The sequence below is a fragment of the Mus musculus genome, chromosome 10 (genome assembly GCF_000001635.26).
Source record: "Mus musculus strain C57BL/6J chromosome 10, GRCm38.p6 C57BL/6J".
Taxonomy (NCBI): domain Eukaryota; kingdom Metazoa; phylum Chordata; class Mammalia; order Rodentia; family Muridae; genus Mus; species Mus musculus.
In genome coordinates, this window is record NC_000076.6 from 117,270,419 (window position 1) to 117,287,794 (window position 17,376).

At 44.2% G+C, this 17,376-nt stretch overlaps 1 protein-coding gene across 1 annotated transcript; it reads right to left on the reverse strand.

Moving 5' to 3' along the window:
* Positions 1-7,122: 7,122 nt before the first annotated feature.
* On the reverse strand, positions 7,123-11,854 carry Lyz2 (lysozyme 2). Its single transcript, NM_017372.3, has 4 exons — positions 11,689-11,854; positions 10,223-10,387; positions 8,225-8,303; positions 7,123-7,769 (listed from the first exon to the last, which is right to left on the reverse strand). Exons 1-4 carry the CDS (start codon positions 11,822-11,824, stop codon positions 7,703-7,705), a joined length of 447 nt encoding a protein of 148 aa, NP_059068.1. The 5' UTR covers positions 11,825-11,854; the 3' UTR covers positions 7,123-7,702.
* Positions 11,855-17,376: the final 5,522 nt, after the last annotated feature.

Below are 17,376 nucleotides of genomic sequence, written 5' to 3' on the forward strand. Positions count from 1 at the left end.
TATCCTTTGTAATGCTGGATTTGTGGAAAGATATTGTGTAAATTTGTTTTTGTCATGGAATATCTTGGTTTCTCCATCTATGGTAATTGAGAGTTTTGCTGGGTATAGCAGCCTGGGCTGGCATTTGTGTTCTCTTAGGGATCTGCCCAGGATCTTCTAGCTTTCATAGTCTGGTAAGAAGTCTCGTGTAATTATGATAGGTCTGCCTTTATATGTTACTTGACCTTTTTCCCTTACTGCTTTTAATATTCTTTGTTTTGTGCATTTGGTGTTTTGACTATTATGTAACAGGAGGTCCAGTCTATTTGGAGTTCTGTAGGCTTCTTGTATGTTCATGAGCATCTCTTTCTTTAGGGAAGTTTTCTTCTATAATTTTGTTGAAGCTATTTCCTGGAAATTTATTATTAAATTTCCCTTTAAGTTGGGAAGCGTCGCTCTCTTCTATACCTATTATCCTTAGGTTTTTGTCTTCTCATTGTGTCCTGGATTTCTTGGATGTTTTGGGTTAGGAACTTTTTGTTTTTTGCATTTTCTCTGACTGTTGTGTCAATGTTTTCTATGGTATCTTCTGCACCTGAGATTCTCTCTTCTATCTCTTGTATTCTGTTGGTGATTCTTGTATCTATGACACCTGATCTCTTTCCCAGGTTTTCTATCTTCAGAGTTGTTTCCCTTTGTTATTTCTTTATTATTTCTATTTCCAGTTTTAGATCTTGGATGGTTTTGTTCAATTCCTTCACCTGTTTGGTTTTATTTTCCTGTAATACTTTAAGGGATTTTTGTGTTTCCTCCTTCTACCTGTTTACCTGAGTTCTCCTGTATTTCTTTAAGGGATTTATGTCCGTTTTAAAGCCCCCTATCATCATCATGAGATGTGATTTTAAATCAGAGTCTTATTTTTTCTGGTGTGGTGGAGTATCCAGGGCTCACTGTGGTGGGAGAACTGGTTTCTGATGATGCCAAGTAGCCTTGGATTTTGTTGCTTACATTCTTACCCTTACCTCTCACCATGTGGATATCTTTGATGTTAGCTGGTCTTTCTGTCTCTGACTGTGGCTTGTCCCTCCTGCAAGCCTGTGTCAGTACTCCTGGGAGACCAATTCTCTTCAGGAGGGATTTGGGTATGAAGATCTGTGGCATAGCTCCCCGGTGCAGACGGAAACCGAAGGATCCTGTCCCCGGCTGTTCCTTGGTTCTTGTTGGCACTGGTCCCTCTTGGGCCAGGAATTTGAGCAGAAGTTATGGTCTTACCTGCTCACAGGTATGTTGGCACTCCTGGGAGACCAGCTCTCTCCTGGCGGTATTTGGTTATAGAGTACTGTGGCACAGGATCTGCTCAGGGCTCAGATGGAAACTGGAAGCCAAATTGTACTTTAAGGAAGAACATGGAAATAGGATATTTTCATTGCTCCATGAGAACACCAGGGCCTTTGGGGGATCCAGGAGATGCTGGACGCTGTCAGCACAGCTATTCTGTAATCCCCTCTGCTGTCCCGTTCCAAAAAAAGTGATTTTTTAAAAAATCCAAACTCATAATAAAATTCAAATAATTTGGATTCATTGGTAAATAAACCAAAGTCAAATTTGATATTGCTCTCTTCAGTTCTCAGTGCTGTGAACTGCACCCAAGCCCTTATCATATGTGCCATCTTATGTGCCATCTAAGCTTTCTGCCACTAGCCTGTGTTAATTCCTACCACTGTTAAATTTTAAATGTAGCAAGAAGTAAAATTGATTTTCAAAAATGCTTTTTAAAAAAGTATTTATTATATACACAGCAGGCCAGAAGAGGGCACCAGATCTCATTATAGATGGCTTGGAGCCATCATGTAGTTGCTGGGAATTAAACTTAGGACATCTGGAAGAGCAGCCATTGCTCTTAACCTCTCAGCCATCTCTCCAGCCCCCAAAATATACTTTTAAATAGTTAATGTACTTTCAAAGGTATTTTTTATATATTGTGCTTGAAAATTTTTGGTAAATATAGGCAAAAATAAATAGCACTCATAATCTTAGTAACTAGACATTTACGATCACTGGTAAGTTTTGGCAACATTCTTCAAAAAAGAATACAAATCTTGTGTGTGTGTATGTGTGTGTGTGTGTAGTAGTAGTAGTAGTAGTAGTAGTTTGAATAGGAATGATCACCAAAGCTTATGTCTATGTATATACATATACATGTGTGTGTATGTATATATATATATATATATATATATATATATATATATATATACATGAACTATTTGAAAATTGCCAAGAACAGTTTTTATTTTTTAAGATTTTTATTATATATATGAGCACAGTACAATAAACTTGTCTTCAGACACACCAGAAGAGGGCATCAGATCCCATCACACATGGCTGTGAGCCACCAAGTGGTTGTTGGGAATTGAACTCTGGATCTCTCAGAAGAGCAGTCAGTGCTCTTAACCACTGAGCCGTCTCTCCAGTCCCCAAGGACGGTTTTCCTCTTACACATTTGGGTACAGGCCTCTTCAGGAAACCCTTTTAATACCATAACTTAATTTCCAGCATTAAGTGCAAAAGAAAGATCTCACCATATTCAGTAATGATTCTAGTGGTTCCAACTATTTTAATAAATGAGAAAGTGTGCTTTGGAGCCTAGAGAAATAGCTCAGAATTTGAAAGCACTGCTGCTCCTCCAGAGGACACGAGTTTGATTCCCATCACCACATCAGTCAGCTGGAAGCTGCCTGTGTCTCTAGCTCCATGGTCGTCCAGTGCTTCTGAACTCTGTGGGCACTAGTTCTCATGCACACAGGCACACATACGCACGGTTCAAATGATCACTAAAAGTTCTAAACAGAGTGCTTTTTATACTGTCAAATGGGACAGAATGAACACACGTTTCTCACCAACAGTCACAAATACCATGCATTCTTGGGAAACACTTTCTTGGTAATTTCCCCTTGTCTTAATAGAATGAAGCTAGCTAAATCTGAACAAGATGCAGACTCTATGGAAGTCCTTTCTATTCCTCACTCCTGAATGGTAGGAGTGACGTCACACAAGCCATACCATGTGCACAGCGCCATGAGGGACCCACAGATATGTCTTAAGTTTTATGAAGAAAAACTAACTACCCTGCTGTAGATATAATCCCTCCATTCTTGAACAAGCTATTTCTTGCAATCGACAGAGAGTTTTACTCTCTGCTTTGCTGCAGAGGTGAGTGAGGTTCCTGGCCTGCTCTCCCAAGTGCTACAGCTGGCAAGGGGTGGGGCTGGCTCTCCCAAGCTGCCTAGGCAAGGGGCAGGGCCATCTCATAGAAAAGGGATGGGACTGGCCCACCTACACCCATGACATCAGGGCCAGCAATACTGTGCTGCCCAGGTGAAGTGTGGAAGCACTCTCCTGAGTGTGTTAGCCAAGGCGCAGGACCAGCTCTACTGTGCTGCTTGGGCGAAGTATAGGGCCTGCTCTGCCAAGTGCTGCAGCCCTTGTGGGGCACCTCCAGCTCTGGGCATCCCTTGGACATAAACATGGTACCAGGTGGCAGCCCACAACAGGGATGTCCATATGGCTTTTGGTGATAATATCAACATAGACCCCCACTGCTGTATGGCCACAAACCCAGACACTGCCCTCAGTGGCATTATGGGCCAGGACCAAACCATGGCTACAAGTGGCAGGGCAGGCTACTCACATTGTTTCTGATCATGAGCACATCTCCAGCTCTGCCTCTCCTCATTTGGCACACAGTTTACTGCTTCTCTTTCTATCCCATTTCTCCACATTTACTTGTTCCTCTCAGCAGGCTGGGGTGGTCTGGTGTGGTCTAACTGGGTGTGACAAAGGACTGCGGTTTCCCTTTCCTAGTTTTTCTAGAGATATTGAGGGCTCTTTGGGCTCTGCTGGCTTTTCCACTGCTGCCTGTTCCTCATCACAGTATTGGGATTACAAGTGTCAACCACTCGCCCATCACTATCCACCAGCTCCTTTTGGACTCAAGTGTCCCTATTTCTGTCCGATACAATGATCCTTCAGAAAAGAGGCAGCCTCAAGGACTCCTGTCTGAAGCTGGAGAAAATGTTCAGTGATGCTAATATTTGGGCCCACAGAGAAACACCAGCTTTGCTCCACTTCTTCTGGGATGGCTTGCCCTGATCTTGGGCTTTCCATTCAGGTCCTTTGTGCTTAAGACTCCACGGTCAACCAAAGATGGCAAGTACTAGATAGACGCTACTGAAGGAAAAACCAAACAGAAAGGACTAAGAGGAAACAGCAACAGAAAATGAAAAACAGTCACAATGACAGCCTTGGAGAGATCAGAGAAGGAAGAGCAACATAATGAGCAGGGGACAAAATAAGTCTTGGTGTTTATAAAAACGCATTTCACACTGAGAGACTGCACACTCACTCCTGAGCAGGAAGCCCAGAGCAGTGGCAAGAAGTCTCTGCTGTGCGGTCTGCAGCTGCTGAGGAGGCTGGGTAGGCACCACCTACCTATCAGCCAACACGCTAGGGCAGAGCCCGGTGCCTCTGAAGGAAAACCTCCGCTGGGCAGCAATCACCACGGGAATGTTTCAGACATGACCGAGACAGAATGAAGCTAGTTGGAGGTCCCTCCTGATTGCATCAAAGTTTTAAAAAGTACATTAATATATACATGTGTGTGACAGGATTTTTCCTGTCCAATCACAGTAAAATATTAGTGCAGCAGGAGGCCTGTGATTGGACAGGGAAAGGTAGCTAAGAGTCTCAGAGACAGAAAGCATTTCAGGAATTAAAAAAGGAGCAAGGTGGAGGCAGATGAACCAGCATGGCCTTAAATAGCCACAGGTAGTTGTGATATCATAAAAGTTAGAGTAAATAGGATAATTTATCTAATCTAGGTGGACAGCTTTTATCATTATCAATTGGTTTTGAAATCATTGTATTAGCATCTTGTGAATTGAGAATTTACTGATATATAAATCTGACTTATTCATTATAAGCTTCTAGAGTTTTGTTTCTACCGGCTTGCTTGGTGGTGTGGTTGCTGACCGTGGGGTGACTGGTCATTACGTGGGGGCTGGTGTGGCAGAAGCAAAAGGAACTCAGGAGCTCCGGCCCTGCCCAAGAGTTGGCAGGCCAATAGTAGCTTGGCGGGACTGGGCTGCACCAGAGAGTTGCCGACAGTGGTGCAGGAAGCCTGCCGGTCATTTTTAATATTTCCCATAACACAGGTGTATAACCATATGGTCTTTCTATGCCCGTCCCAGCTCTGAATAACGACAGAGACTTGTATTTATTAATTATAGCTTTAGCCATCAGTGAACTCTGGTTCCCAACTAGCTCTTCCAATTTAATTTAATCTGTATACATTACTATTTTCGGCTGTGAGGCTCATAATTTACCTCTCCTTCAATGCTAGCGAGCTTCTTTCTCTGCATCCCTTCATCCGCACTTGACTATCTCCCAGAGTTCCACTCTCCTCCCGGAAGTCCCACCTTCTACTTCCTGCCTACCTATAGGCTGTTCAGCTCTTTATCAGACCAATCAGAAGGCGGTGGACAAGATATTTTCAAAACGCTAAGACAGGTGGTGCTTAACAATATCAAAGACTGGACTGTAATCAAATCTCTTCTGGTACCGAAATCAGCATTTGAATATTGTAGCGACAATCTTAACTCAGTGCACCAAAACATCACAGCCACACAACTCTGTGTGTTTATGGGCACAAGGTCATGTGTACTGTGGTGCTCATGGAAGTCAGAGGAAAACTTGCTGGAGTGCATTTCCTCCTTGCATCTTGTGCACTCCCGGTTTGTACTCAGGTCGCCATGCTTCCCACTCCCTGATTTCTGACTGTTCAGTTTCTTAAGATCTTTGGAAGCTCTTAGCTATGGTGGCTGCTGGGACTTTTGCAAAGGCTGTCATTCCTCTAGGCTCAGAGGGAAGCTCAGTTAACCAGCAGGTGCTCTGAATTTGAATGAAAAAGCAAAGGGAACTGAATTGAGGCCACTCTTGGAGAGCAAATGACAGGCACAAAATGCACTGTTTGTACTGGTTCTGATGGTGAGATAGGAGATGGAAATACAGATACCATACAGAATCCCACAAACATTATATATATATATTGCATATTGCATATATGGGATATATATATATATGTATATATATATATCACATATGGGATATATATATATATATATGTATATATATATATATATATATATATATATATATATATATATATATATACATTCCCATGACAAAGTTTACTGCAGCAGAGTAAGAGCTTAACAGCTGGTAATGAATTATTAAATTCAATAAATTAAAATAACTAAAATCTAAATACTGGAAAATAAGAATGCAAATAGAAGCAAGGTGAAACTGATGGCAGACATGGTCCTCAGTGACTAGGGAGTGTGTGGTATTCACAGTGTGGGTACCATGGAGAATGTTATGTGCTAGACAGAACAGGGCAGAACATAGGGGTTTCCACACATGGGATAGGATAGGAAATTCTCACAGAACCAATGGCATTTTTCATTCTATGTCTTCACAACATGGTTAATGGTGAGTAAGCGGCTCAAAGGGCTAACCTAGCAAGTAAATAAATATATATCATAAATAAATGTAAAATTGGTAACTGATAGAGCCCTGAGCACTCCCACACTGAGGAAGGAAGTCACAATCTAAGAGCCAGCAGAGGCATGAAAGAAGCAGCATGCTGGAGATGAGGCTGGGTTGGGGGAGACACTGGACATAAAGAGTGGTTCACTCTCTCAAGGGCCACTTAGGAATGGAGGGAGATTGGCCAGATTGCTCTTGAATTTTACCAGATATTCAGCTGGTTTTGTGTAGGTGAGAGTGTAAGCCCAGTTAAGACTACCAAGTTGATTATTTCCCAATATACAAACATTTCCCCCAGACACACCATTTTAGCGGAAAGAAAAGACAACCTGTGCATTGAAAATGATTTAATGCCATTTGTACTTTTTCACTATGAGATTAGATTTGCTCCTGTGGTTATTTGCTGATACAGGCTCATCTGTCTCAGAGTTAGTGTGAATGAAGGAACTTAAGAAAGATCAGGACAGGCACAGCTCACTAGTCGCTCCTGAATGCCTCGTGACACTGGGAACATCCTCTCAAGGGTTAAACAGACTGACACATGAGCTGAGAATTTATTTTTTAAGCAAGATGAAAGGGGCAGCTCTAAGAAAGACAGGTCACGGGTTCCCTGATAAGTTTCTGAGTTCAGACAATCTCAGTTCTCATCCACTGAGACTCCTGTGCCCTCAGAAACCTTCCCGGCCCACCACAGAGGCTGTTCTAACTGGGTGCTGGGACTGCACAAAGCCCTGCAGCTCACACGACTGCTGTTTCCCAAGATCAACTGGTCTCCTATAAGCAGTTCTTGTATTTTTATTCACACAGGTCTGATTAAGATGAATTCCAATGGAACTCAATGTGAATCACTTCCTGGCTGAAGAACTGACCTACAGAGGTGTCTGTGTGGTGATCATTGTGTTGGCTGACTGTCACCAGCGTCCAGGGCTGTGCTGACTGACAAGGGAGACTTTGCACAACACAGCATCAGCTGAAGCTTGTGAGGAGGAAGTCTCTGTTTTGCCCTGTTTCTGCTGAAGTCCTGTGACTTAGAGGGGAAATCGAGGGAATGTGACCTCTCTCATATCTACTCCTACAGTGAGAAAGAGACCGAATGAGCTGCAGTAGAAGCACACCGCGGTCAGACTCCGCAGTTCCGAATATACTGGGACAGATCTCGGTTTTGACAGTGTGCTCGCCATGCCACCCTGTGGAGGAAAGAGACATGGGGTTAAATGGATAAAATCTCTCTCCTGTGTTACACACACACTCAGACCTTGTGAGTGTGACACTAATGCAGATTAGGTTCTTGGCCAAGAGCTGGTGTGACACACAGGCTATACCTGCACCCAGAAGCTGCCTCTGACTCTGGAGCTGAGTCTACCTGGCAGTTTGATGCTCTGCCTCCTCAGCAGAGCACAGGATGCTCAAGAGGGATGCTGCATCCTGTGAATGTACAGTCCACTGATGCTACAGCTAGTCTACAGGCCTGAGAAGGAAGAAGGTATATGGGGGACTCTCACAGGCTGGAGAAATTCCCTAAAGATGATGCTGTAGGTTAAGCCCCCAGCTGCACCTGCCCTTCTCAGAATGACACTTAGGCCTTAGCCACACTGCTTATATCAACAGAGCCAGCCATTCCCCTTCCAATGTTTTAACCTACCATGCTCGAATGCCTTGGGGATCTCTCACCACCCTCTTTGCACATTGTATGGCTGCAGTGATGTCATCCTGCAGCAGAGCTGAAAGACAAGGGTGAGGAGTGACAAGGACAGTTATAGAACCACTTCAGGTCGGATCCAGCCAGCCTTCTCTGTAACAGGGAGCACTGAATATAGGGAATTACTTCCCAAGTATCTGTGCATCTGTTATTATTGGAGACAGCCTCCTGCTTCTCTCACAAAGCCATGCCTGCAGTAACAAATACTGACCTGAATTCTCCTCTTAAAGAGAGAATAACATTATGGTAGCAATATTCTGTGCTTGAAAACAACATGCTGTAGTCTTTGGTCTTAAAGCAGCTGGGCTCCTTCCATTGTGACCCCACTTCTCATTTACAGAGTCCCTGGTGGGTCTGGGATATGCTTCAGTGGTCGTGGGGTTGAGCTTGTGAATCTGATCGGGATCACAGCATCCCAGCCCTGGTGAAAAGTAACGAAGCCACGAGGCAGAGAGGACTCACTGGAGGGTGTGTGACTGTCGGCTAGGGTGAGGGCAGGCCCTGTTCATGTGCACACTGGGAAACAGAGCAGGCAGAGAACTGTCACCTGGGCATCTCCCAGGGAAAATGCATCCTAAAGAAAAACCAGGGGTTGGAGAGATGGCTCGGTGGCTAAGAGCACCGGATGCTCTTCCAGAGGATTCAATTCCCAGAACCCACATGGCAGGTCACAACTGTCTGTAACTCCAGTTCCAGGAGATCTGATGCCCTGTTCTGGCCTACACTGGTACCAGGAACACATGGTGACCAGAATCATATCGGGCAAAATTTCACACACAGAGATAAATTAATACTTTAAAAAGAAAACAGAGTATGAGGCTTTTATGTATAAAGATTTTCCTAGCAGGTTATAACTAGTAAAACAGAAGGAGCCCAGCTGCTTTGTGACTTGAGACTTAAGAGTGCTGTTTTCAAGCAGAGAATATTGCTCCTGTAATTTTAGTCTCTCTTTAACGGGAGAATCCAGGTCAGTATTTGTTACTCCAGATGTGGTTTTCAGGAATAGCCATATCATGGAGCTGTGTTAAGTATAATTTATGTAAAACTGTAAAATCTTTACATGTCTCGGTGTGAGCACATATGTGCATCATATAACTTTAAATGTACGGACAGCATAGATTAACGTTCTATAGGAGCACTTTCCAAAGGTTTCAGTTAAATCGATCCTTGAGTGCTCACACTGGGAGTCACACTCCTTTGCTGGAGTTTTCTAACACTTCCCAGTGACTGTAGATGAGTGACTAGAACGCTGTTAAAGTCAGACTAAGCAGGTAACAAGGAAAGCCCAAAAGTCCATCTTCTCTTGAAAAATTGACAACCAAGTTTAAAAGAGTAGGGATTAGGGCTGGAGAGATGGCTTAGTGGTTAAGAGCCCTGACTGCTCTTCCAAAGGTCCTGAGTTCAAATCCCAGCAACCACATGGTGGCTCACAACCATCTGTCACGAGATCTGGCACCCTCTTCTGTCAGATGACTGCCCTGGGAGCAGTCCACAGTGTTTTTCAGACAGGGTCTGCCATTTGCAACTGGCTTGCAGAGTAGGCTGTGCTGGGTGGCCAGTGAGCCACACAGATTGGCCTGTGCTGGGGTTATATACCCATGTCACCAAACTCAGCTTTTTTTGTGGCTGCTGGGGGTCAAACTGTGATGACTCTTCCACCAGAACTATCTGTCCAGCCTCTATTTATTTCATTTCATCTATTCACTCATTGATTTTGGAGGTGCACCTAGGGCCCTCTGAGCTGTAAACAGGGTATTCTATTGCCAAACACAGTGTGAGCCTACTGCCCTACTTGGTTCATTTGATGACTCTCTAACAGTGAAGGCAGCTTCCCCAGGTTCCTGATGCTTCTCCCAGTGTTACTCCTCCTGCACAGAATCTCTGCTCTTGCAGAAAGAGCAGAATGGTTGTTTGTTAGCACTGTACCCCACCATTTCTTACCACTGCAATTGATCCCACAGGCATTCACAGCTCTTGGGGTTTTGCCATCATTACACCAGTATCGGCTATTGATCTGAAATATCCCATAGTCAGTGCTTTGGTCTCCACGGTTGTAGTTTGTAGCTCGTGTGTTATAATTGCTCTCGTGCTGAGCTAAACACACCCCTGAGAAGGAAAAGAAAATTTATCAATAAGCATCAACCGCAAATGATCCATATTTGATACCAAAATCAGCCTTTTGAGCTGGCTGAATTTTAGAAGTGATGTACTAGAAATACAATCATGTGGTTAAATTATAGAATATGCTACCACTAGTTCAGCCTGTGTCTGGCTGTGTTGCCTAGGGTAGTCTCTGGTGACAAGTGATCCTCCTGCCTCTGTCCTTCAGGTAGGTAGAACTGCTGTGCCCAATCAGCGAGTAATTTTCAAGTGCCCCAAAGAAAACCCCTTGGAGGACAAATCAAAGAATAACCAGGTTAAGGGCCTTTTAAAACGTAACCCTGCCCCAGTGGTGCTCAGTTTTATTTCCTGCAGTTGTTAGGCAGAGGCTGGTGAGTCTGTGTGAGTTTGAGACCAGCCTGGTCTGCATAGCAAGTTCTAGGTCAGCCAGTGCTCTGTGGTGAAACCCCACTGCCTTCCAAATGAAATAGGTAATTCTCTCATTGCTTTTACCATCACCCCTGCCCCCCTGAGCTTGCAACCTCCTGCCTCAGCCTCCCATTGCTTGGATTCCAGGATTGTACACCATCACAAATGTCTAGTGAGAATACATAAAGCAAGAACCTCAGGACAGAAAAGGCTATTCTGCAGGTCCATCCATCCATCCCTCCATCCATCCATCCATCCATCCATCCATCCACACACACATCACTCTGCTCAGTAGCAGGCACCTCAATGGAATCTGATTGTGATAACATAGATGACGTAAGCCACGAGGAACTGTTCCTCCTCCACATCTTTCCTTGTGTGACGCTAAAGGCCACCCCAGAATCAAGAACGCTGCTAAGTCACTTAATACTCAGTTTCTGAGAACCTCATTTATCCACCAATTAGGGGCAAATAGGATCGCTCTGACTTGTGCACATAGGTCAAAAAACGTATCTCAAAAGTTACACACCACGGTAAGAGAAGTGAAGACAAATACCATGTCAGTCCAGGATCTCTGGCTGACTCTCCCATCTCTTCTCAGCCCCCTTACTCATGTTGAGTCTGAAGCAACAGAAAATTTAGTGACAGTCCCTGAGCCCCTCAGGTCCTGTTGCCTTACCATGGCACACAATGTCCCTTCCAAGCCCTCACCCCAGCATCTCTAATTCAAAAGACAAAAACTGATGCTTTCTGTCAAATGACCTCAGTCACACAGGGAACAACCATGACAGTGTATGCTGCAGTTTCCTCTCTGGTCACTCACTGCTCCCCTGTCCCTGTTCTGAGCGATTAGCTGGAGCCATCAAGAAGAGACTTACAGTCGGCCAGGCTGACTCCATAGTAGCCAGCCATTCCATTCCTTTTCAGAGTTCTGGCAAACTCACAACGTTCATAGACCTTGGCCTGAGCAGTGACAGAAAGCAGGAGGAGTCCCAGAGTCAGGAGAGTCTTCATGGTGACTGGAGGCTGGGTCAGCTGCTGGCTGACTAGAGAAAGCATGCCTGCTATTTAAGCATCCTCCAAGTCCCTCCTTTCCCAACAGCTTGTGGTTTCCTACATTTGAGCTGTGTGCAAAACAGGAAGTTCCTACCGATCTATGGACTTCAGCACTTGATCTTCCTTCTTCATTTATGTGATGAGAGAAATTCTGGCAGCCCAAGAATAAGCATACAGTATTTATTTTAAAATGCTTAAACATTTGAGACACTCCAGAGTCTCTCCCTTCTGCCTTTAGCTAGTCTGCAATGCTGCTGTGAAATAATGGCTTCTGTTTTTCCTCATCTCTTGGAATGCATTTATCCTTTTTCTTCAGCATATCCCTAAAGTTCTATTTTGCAGGAATTTCATCCCTCTCTTGCCCAGCAAAGGTAGTAGATCTGTGTTTTTAGTGTAGGAGATTGGAGTGAAAGCATCTGTAAAGTGTATTTTGAACACGATCAAGAAAAGGGAAAAGATTTGCCACTTGATTCCTGAGCTGGGACATTCCTTACTCCTTGCCATGGTGGATCCTCTACTGACTAATACACTCACATCCCAGTGGGTCCTCAGCACAGAACAACACAGCAAGGTATGCTTAATACTGAGTCCAACATCCAACTATGGTCAGCTAACATTCGTTTTAAACCAGTGCTCTTAATTATTTAAAAAGCATTTCCCTGTGTGTTACTTACAGAAAACTGGACTGTATGTTTTTTCTATGTCTAAAATAAAAAAAAAGAAAAGGAAATATTAGGCTGTATTTCAGAAGAGAATGGCACAAAAATGACAACAAATGGAATGTGTGGTTTTTAGTTTTCAATTATTATTTGTGTTTTATGTGTATAGACATTCTTGCCTGCATGTATGTCTGTGCATCCCCTATGTGCCTGATCCTACGGAGGTCAGAAAAGGGTGTCAGATCCTTGGGGTGGAGTTACAGACAGCTGTGGGCATACTCATGGGTGCTGAGGAATTGAACCTGGGTACTATGGGAGAATGAGTGCTCTCCAGTGATGAGCCATCTCTCCAGTCCCTGTGGGCATCCTTAGAAAACAACACTGTTGGAAAGCCAAGCACTGGGTCCTGGCCCTGGACTAGGGGACAGACTCTATGGTGCACACAAAGCCATCCCTTTGCCCTCTCCCTAATCATCACTCATGCAGTTACTGTGCTGGGTGAGGAGGCTCCTTACTTCCGGTTGTCACCCTGAGACACACTGAATGTACTGGTCTAGTGTGCCGATTAGAAACGGAAGGGCTAGCCGAGCATGGTGTTGCATGCCTTTAATGCCAGCACTTGGGAGGCAGAGGCAGGTGGATTTCTGAGTTGAGGCCAGCCTGGTCTACAAAGTGAGTTCCAGGACAGCCAGGGCTACACAGAGAAACTCTGTCTCAGAAAAACAAAAAACAAGAAAGAAAGAAAAGGAAAAAAGGGAAGGACTGATTTAGATGTCCTAAATTATTTGTCCTGGAGCAGGAGATACGGACAGTGACAAGATTTAATCTTATTTTATTATCCCCTTCAGATAATAGGCTGAGCAAGAGATTTAATAGTAAAATAGCAAATTCCCATAATTTTGGGTAGAAATTTGTCCTACACAGAAATTTGCTATATACTAGATGTTTTATTTGGTAAGTTATATAAATTTTGCTATGTTTTTTATTATATGTGTTTTATGTATATGTGAACACTATAGCTGTCTTCAGATATACCAGAAGAGGTTACTGGATCCCATTAGAGATGGTTGTGAGCCACTATGTGGTTTTTGGGGATTGAACTTGGGACCTCTCAGAAGAGCAGTCAGTGCTCTTAACCATTGAGCCGTCTCTGCAGCCCACAAGGACAGTTTTCCTCTTACACATTTGGGTACAGGTCTCTGCAGGAAAACCTTTTAATACCATATCTTAATTTCCAGCATTAAGTGCAAAAGGAAGATTCCATCATATTCAGTACTAATTCTAGTGATTCCTGGTACTTTAATAAATGAGAAAGAGTGCTTTGGAGCCTAGAGAAGTGGCTCCGAATTTGAAAGCACTGCTGCTCCTCCAGAGGACCCGAGTTTGATTCCCACCACATCAGTCAGCTGGAAGCTGCCTGTGTCTCCAGCTCCATGGTTGTCCACTTCTTCTGGGCTCGGTGGCACTAGTTCTCATGCACACAGCCACACATATGCACGGTTCAAATGATCACTAAAGGTTCTAAAAAGAGTGCTTTTTATACTGTCAAATGGGACAGAATGAACACACGTTTCTCACCAACAGGCACAAATTCGTGCCTTCCTGGGAAACACTTTCTTGGTCATTTTCCCTTGGCCTAACAGAACAAAGCTGTTTAAATCCAAACAAGACGCAGATTCCATGGCAGGCCTTCCTGTTCCCCACTCCTACCTTTCAACTTCGCTGCGAGTAACACCACTCAAGCCACTCCCTGTGCAGAGCCCTTCGAGGGATCCACAGATATGCCTTAAGTTTTGTGAAGTGTGGAGCCACTCTCCAGAGTGTTGTAGCTGAGGGGTAGGGCCTGCTTTGGCAAGTGCAGCAGCCATTGTGGGGCACGGCCAGCTCTGGGCATCCCTTGGACATAAACATGGTACCTGATGGCAGCCCACAACAGGGATGTCCATATGACCTTCAGGGATAACATCGACATAGACCACCCCTGCTATATAGCCACAAACCCAGACACTGTCCTCAGTGGCATCATGGGCCAGGACCAAACCATGGCTTCAAGTGGCAGGACAGGCTACTCACATCCTTTCTAATCATGAACAACACATCACCAGCTCTGCCTCTCCTCATTTTGCACACACTTTCCTACTTCTCTTTCTTTCCCATCTCTCCACTCTTACTTGTTCCTCTTAGCAGGAGGGGGTAGTGGGGTGTGTTGCAATTGGGTGTAGCAGAGGACAGCGGTTTCCCTTCCCTAGTTTATCTAGGGATACTTCGGGCTCTTTAGGCTCCAGAAACTCCTCTGGTGCAGCCTGTTCCTCATCACAGTATTGGGATTACAAGTGCCAACCACTCACTCATCACTCTCCACCAGCTCCCTTTGGACTCAAGTGTCCCTATTTCTGTCTGATACAACGATCCTTCAGAAAAGAGGCAGCCTCAAGGACTCCTGTCTGAAGCTGGAGAAAACGCTCAGTGATGCTAATATTTGGGCCCACAGAGAAACACCAGCTTTACTCCACTTCTTCTGGGATGGCTTGCCCTGATCTTGGGCTTTCCATTCAGGTCCTTAGTGCTTAAGGCTCCATGGTCAACCAAAGATGGCAAGTACTAGATAGACGCTACTGAAGGAAAAACCAAACAGAAAGGACTAAGAGGAAACAGCAACAGAAAATGAAAAACAGTCACAATGACAGCCTTGGAGAGATCAGAGAAGGAAGAGCAACATAATGAGCAGGGGACAAAATAAGTCTTGGTGTTTATAAAAACGCATTTCACACTGAGAGACTGCACACTCACTCCTGAGCAGGAAGCCCAGAGCAGTGGCAAGAAGTCTCTGCTGTGCGGTCTGCAGCTGCTGAGGAGGCTGGGTAGGCACCACCTACCTATCAGCCAACACGCTAGGGCAGAGCCCGGTGCCTCTGAAGGAAAACCTCCGCTGGGCAGCAATCACCACGGGAATGTTTCAGACATGACCGAGACAGAATGAAGCTAGTTGGAGGTCCCTCCTGATTTCATTAATGTTTTAAAAAGTACATTAATCAATATATGTGTATAAGGATATCGACTTTCTATGCACTCCCCAGCTCTGAATAAAGACAAATATTTGTATTTATTAATTATAGCTTTAGCCCTTAGCTAACTCTTGTTTCCAACTAGCTCTTACAACTTAAATTAACCCATATGTATTACTATGCTCTGGCAGGAGGCTCATAATTTATGTCTCCTTCAGTGCCAGCGAGCTTCTTCCTCTGCATCCCTTCACCTCACACCTGACTCTCGCAGAGTTCCACTCTCCTCCTGGAAGTCCCACCTTCTACCTCCTGCTGACCTCTAACCTTTCAGCTCTTTATCAGACCAATCACAAGGTGATGGAGAAGATGTTTAGGAGTCACTAAGACATGTGATGTGTGCATTTCATCTTTTATCTTGTGCATCCCGGGTTTGAAATCAAGTCCCCGGGCTTGGAAGGAGGCATTTGGCGCCCCACTCCCTCTTTTCTGACTGTGCAGTTTCTTTCCTTTTAAAGAATGATTTATTTATTTTATGTATGTGAGTATACTGTAGCTGTACAGTTGGTTGTGAGCCTTCATGTCATTGTGGGGAATTGAATTTAAGACCTATGCTCATTCTGGCCAATCATGCTCATTCCACTTGGACCAACTTGTTCTGGCCCTGCTTGCTCTGGCCCAAAGAATTATTTATTATTATAAACAAGTACACTGTAGCTGTCTTCAGACACACCAAAAGGGAGTGTTAGATCTCATTACAGGTGGTTGTGAGTAACCATGTGGTTGCTGAAATTGAACTCAGGACCTTCAGGAGAAGCAGTCAGTGCTCTTACCCAGTGAGCCGTCTCGCCACCCCCGCCAATGCAGTTTTTAAAGATCTTTGGAAGCTCTTAGCTGGGGTGGCTGCTGGGACTTTTGCAAAGGCTGTCATTCCTCTAGGCTCAGAGGGGAGCTCAGTTAACCAGCAGGTGCTCTGAATTTGAAGGATAAGGCAAAGGGAAGTGAACTCAGGCCATTTGTGGAGAGCAAATGGCAGCCTCAAAATGCGCTGTTCGTACTGGTTCTGATGATGAGATTACGAGATGGAAATACAGCTAGTATACAAAATTCCACATACATTATAATTTAGACCCATGTTTAGATATATGTGTGTGTATGTGTATATATATGTGTGTGTGTGTATATATATATGTATATATGTGTGTGTGTGTATATATATATATGGGCCTAAAATATAATATATAAACATTGGTAAAAAATATCACACACAAACACAGACACACACACACACACACACACACACACACACACACACACACACACACAGAGTGTGGGTACCATAGAGAAGGTTATGTGCTGAGCAGAACAGGGCAGAGCATAGCAGTTTGACATGTCTGATAGGATAGGAAATTCTAACAGAGCTGACACTTGTCCTGTCATTTTTCATTCTATGTCTTCACATCATGGTTAACGGTGAGTAAGTTTAAACTAGCAAGTAAATAAATATACATCAAATAAATATAAAATTGGTAACTGATAGAGCCGTGAGCACTCCCACACTGAGGAAGGAAGTCACAATCTAAGAGCCAGCAGAGGCATGAAAGAAGCAGCATGCTGGAGATGAGGCTGAGTTGGGGGAGACACTGGACATAAAGAGTGGTTCACTCTCTCAAGGGCCACTTAGGAATGGAGGGAGATTGCCCAGATTGCTCTTGAATTTTACCAGATATTCAGCTGGTTATGTGTAGGTGAGAGTGTAAGCCCAGTTAAGACTACCAAGTTGATTATTTCCCAATATATAAACATTTCCCCCAGACACACCATTTTAGCGGAAAGAAAAAACAACCTG

Excerpts from the sequence above, each read along its gene's own strand:
- Lyz2 (NM_017372.3), bottom strand. The coding sequence starts at position 11,824 with ATGAAGACTCTCCTGACTCTGGGACTCCTCCTGCTTTCTGTCACTGCT. Across the intron at positions 10,388-11,688 it reads TGGAGTCAGCCTGGCCGACT|GGGTGTGTTTAGCTCAGCAC; the intron begins GTAAGTCTCTTC and ends TTTCCTTCTCAG. Across the intron at positions 7,770-8,224 it reads CCCCAAGGCATTCGAGCATG|GGTGGCATGGCGAGCACACT; the intron begins GTAGGTTAAAAC and ends TTTCCTCCACAG.